This window comes from Theropithecus gelada, chromosome 19 (assembly GCF_003255815.1).
Source record: "Theropithecus gelada isolate Dixy chromosome 19, Tgel_1.0, whole genome shotgun sequence".
NCBI lineage: Eukaryota > Metazoa > Chordata > Mammalia > Primates > Cercopithecidae > Theropithecus > Theropithecus gelada.
The window spans coordinates 13,733,655-13,735,280 of NC_037687.1; the positions used below are offsets into that span (position 1 = coordinate 13,733,655).

The window sequence follows — 1,626 nt, forward strand, 5'->3', positions numbered from 1 at the left end:
GGCGGCGGCGGGGGCCCCGCGGGGGGCGCGCGGCGGGGCCGGCGGGGTGGCTCCGCGCCGGGGCGGCTGGACGCGCGCCGCGTTGCGGTACGAGATGCTCCCCTTGTAGCTGACCCGGAGCACGGCGCGCTGCTGGATCAGTTTCTCGAGCTCGGCGCGCGTGCGCTCCGGCTCCGGGCCGTGCCGCCGCCGCACCATCCGGCAGATGCGCTCCAGGTCCGGCCGCGCCTTGCGCGAGCGCAGCGAGTCGATGGTGTCCAGGATCCACTCTTGGTAGTGCGGGGAAGCGGCGGACGACGAGGCGGCGGCCGCCGTGGTGGCGGCCGCCGCCGTCTCCGGCGGGGGTAGGGCCGGGGGCCCCGCCATGCCTCCCGCCCGGCCCGGCTGCACCGTGCGCGCTGCCTCCCTCCCAGCGCGGCGCCCCCCTCCCCGGCTCCCCTCCCTCCGCCGCTGCCCGCCTCCTCCGCCTCCCCCCCCGGGGGGCGCAGCGCCTCGGCGGAGCGGCGGCGGCGCTGCTGTTTCTTTGCAAAAAAAAAAAAAAAAGAGAGAGAGCGAGAGAGAGAGAGGAAAAAACAGTGAGAGAGAAAGAAAAGAGAGAAAAAAATATGCACACACTCACTCACTCGCACGCACGCACACACAGACCCGCTTCTGCTGGGCGCGCGCGGGGCCGGGGATGCGAGGGGGAGGAGGGGAGCGCGGCGCGGCCGGCCCCTCCCCGCCGCCGCCGCCGCCGCACGCGCGCCCTGCGCCCGGGACACTCCGGCCCCCCTTCCTTCCCTCCCTCCCTCCTCCCCGCCGCCCGCCTTCCTCCCTCCCACCCCCACGCGCCCGCTTTTAAGGTGGAGCCCGGGCCCCCCGCCCGCCCCCTTTACCCTGCGCTCTCGCTCACTCCGGCTCGCTCCGGCCCCCCCTTACAACTCCCGCGCGCTTTTTAAGGAGGCGCCGCGGAGTTGGCGCCGGGGCGGGGGCGGGGGAAAGCGGCGGGCGGGGGAGGGGGAGGGGAGTGCCGGGGGGAGGGGAGAGGGGGCGGGCAGGGCGGGCGGGCGGCGCTCGGCCGCCCTCCAGCCATTGGGCGCGGGACCCAGACGTCCCCGGCGCCCAGCCCCCCTCTCCACGCCTCCCCGGCGCGCTCCGCTCTCCGGACCGCACTTACCGGGAACTCGCCGCCCGCGGGCCGGGGCTGCCGCGCTCGCAGGGTGCTGCGGGGACCCTCTTGCTGCCGCCGCCCCCGCGTCCCTCAGGCGCGCCTGGCCCAGCGCTAAGGATGCGGGGAGGGGGGCGCGCACCCTCTCCCCCTTCTACTCCCCCTGCCAGGGCCGCCCCCGCCGCCGCTCGGCCTTCTGGCGCGCCGGCCCCAGCGCCTCCCTAGAGCGCCCTCTCGGTCCCGGGCTGGACGCCGAGGGGGCGCGCTGCAGATTTGGGGACCCCGAATCTGGGGTCAGAGGGCAGTTTGACGCTCGTTTCTCCTGCGGGGCCGAAGGAGTGCCGGAATTTCAGCTAAACCCTGTTTATAAGGACTTCAAGCCGGGACCTGATCGGCTTGCACTCTGGGGTCCGAAATTCCCTTTCCAACCCCCTGGGGGTGTGTGGGTGGGTGATCGAAGTCGAGAACACCAGCGACAC

General features: G+C 74.5%; 1 protein-coding gene across 1 annotated transcript in view; it reads right to left on the reverse strand.

Annotated features, from left to right (window-relative positions):
* Positions 1–444, reverse strand: part of SAMD1 (sterile alpha motif domain containing 1) — a 3,098-nt gene extending 2,654 nt beyond the window's left edge. The window contains exon 1 of the mRNA XM_025367938.1: positions 4–444. Coding sequence (XP_025223723.1) covers positions 4–366 — 363 coding nt within the window. The 5' untranslated portion in view covers positions 367–444. The remainder of the gene's footprint in view (positions 1–3) is intronic.
* Positions 445–1,626: the final 1,182 nt, after the last annotated feature.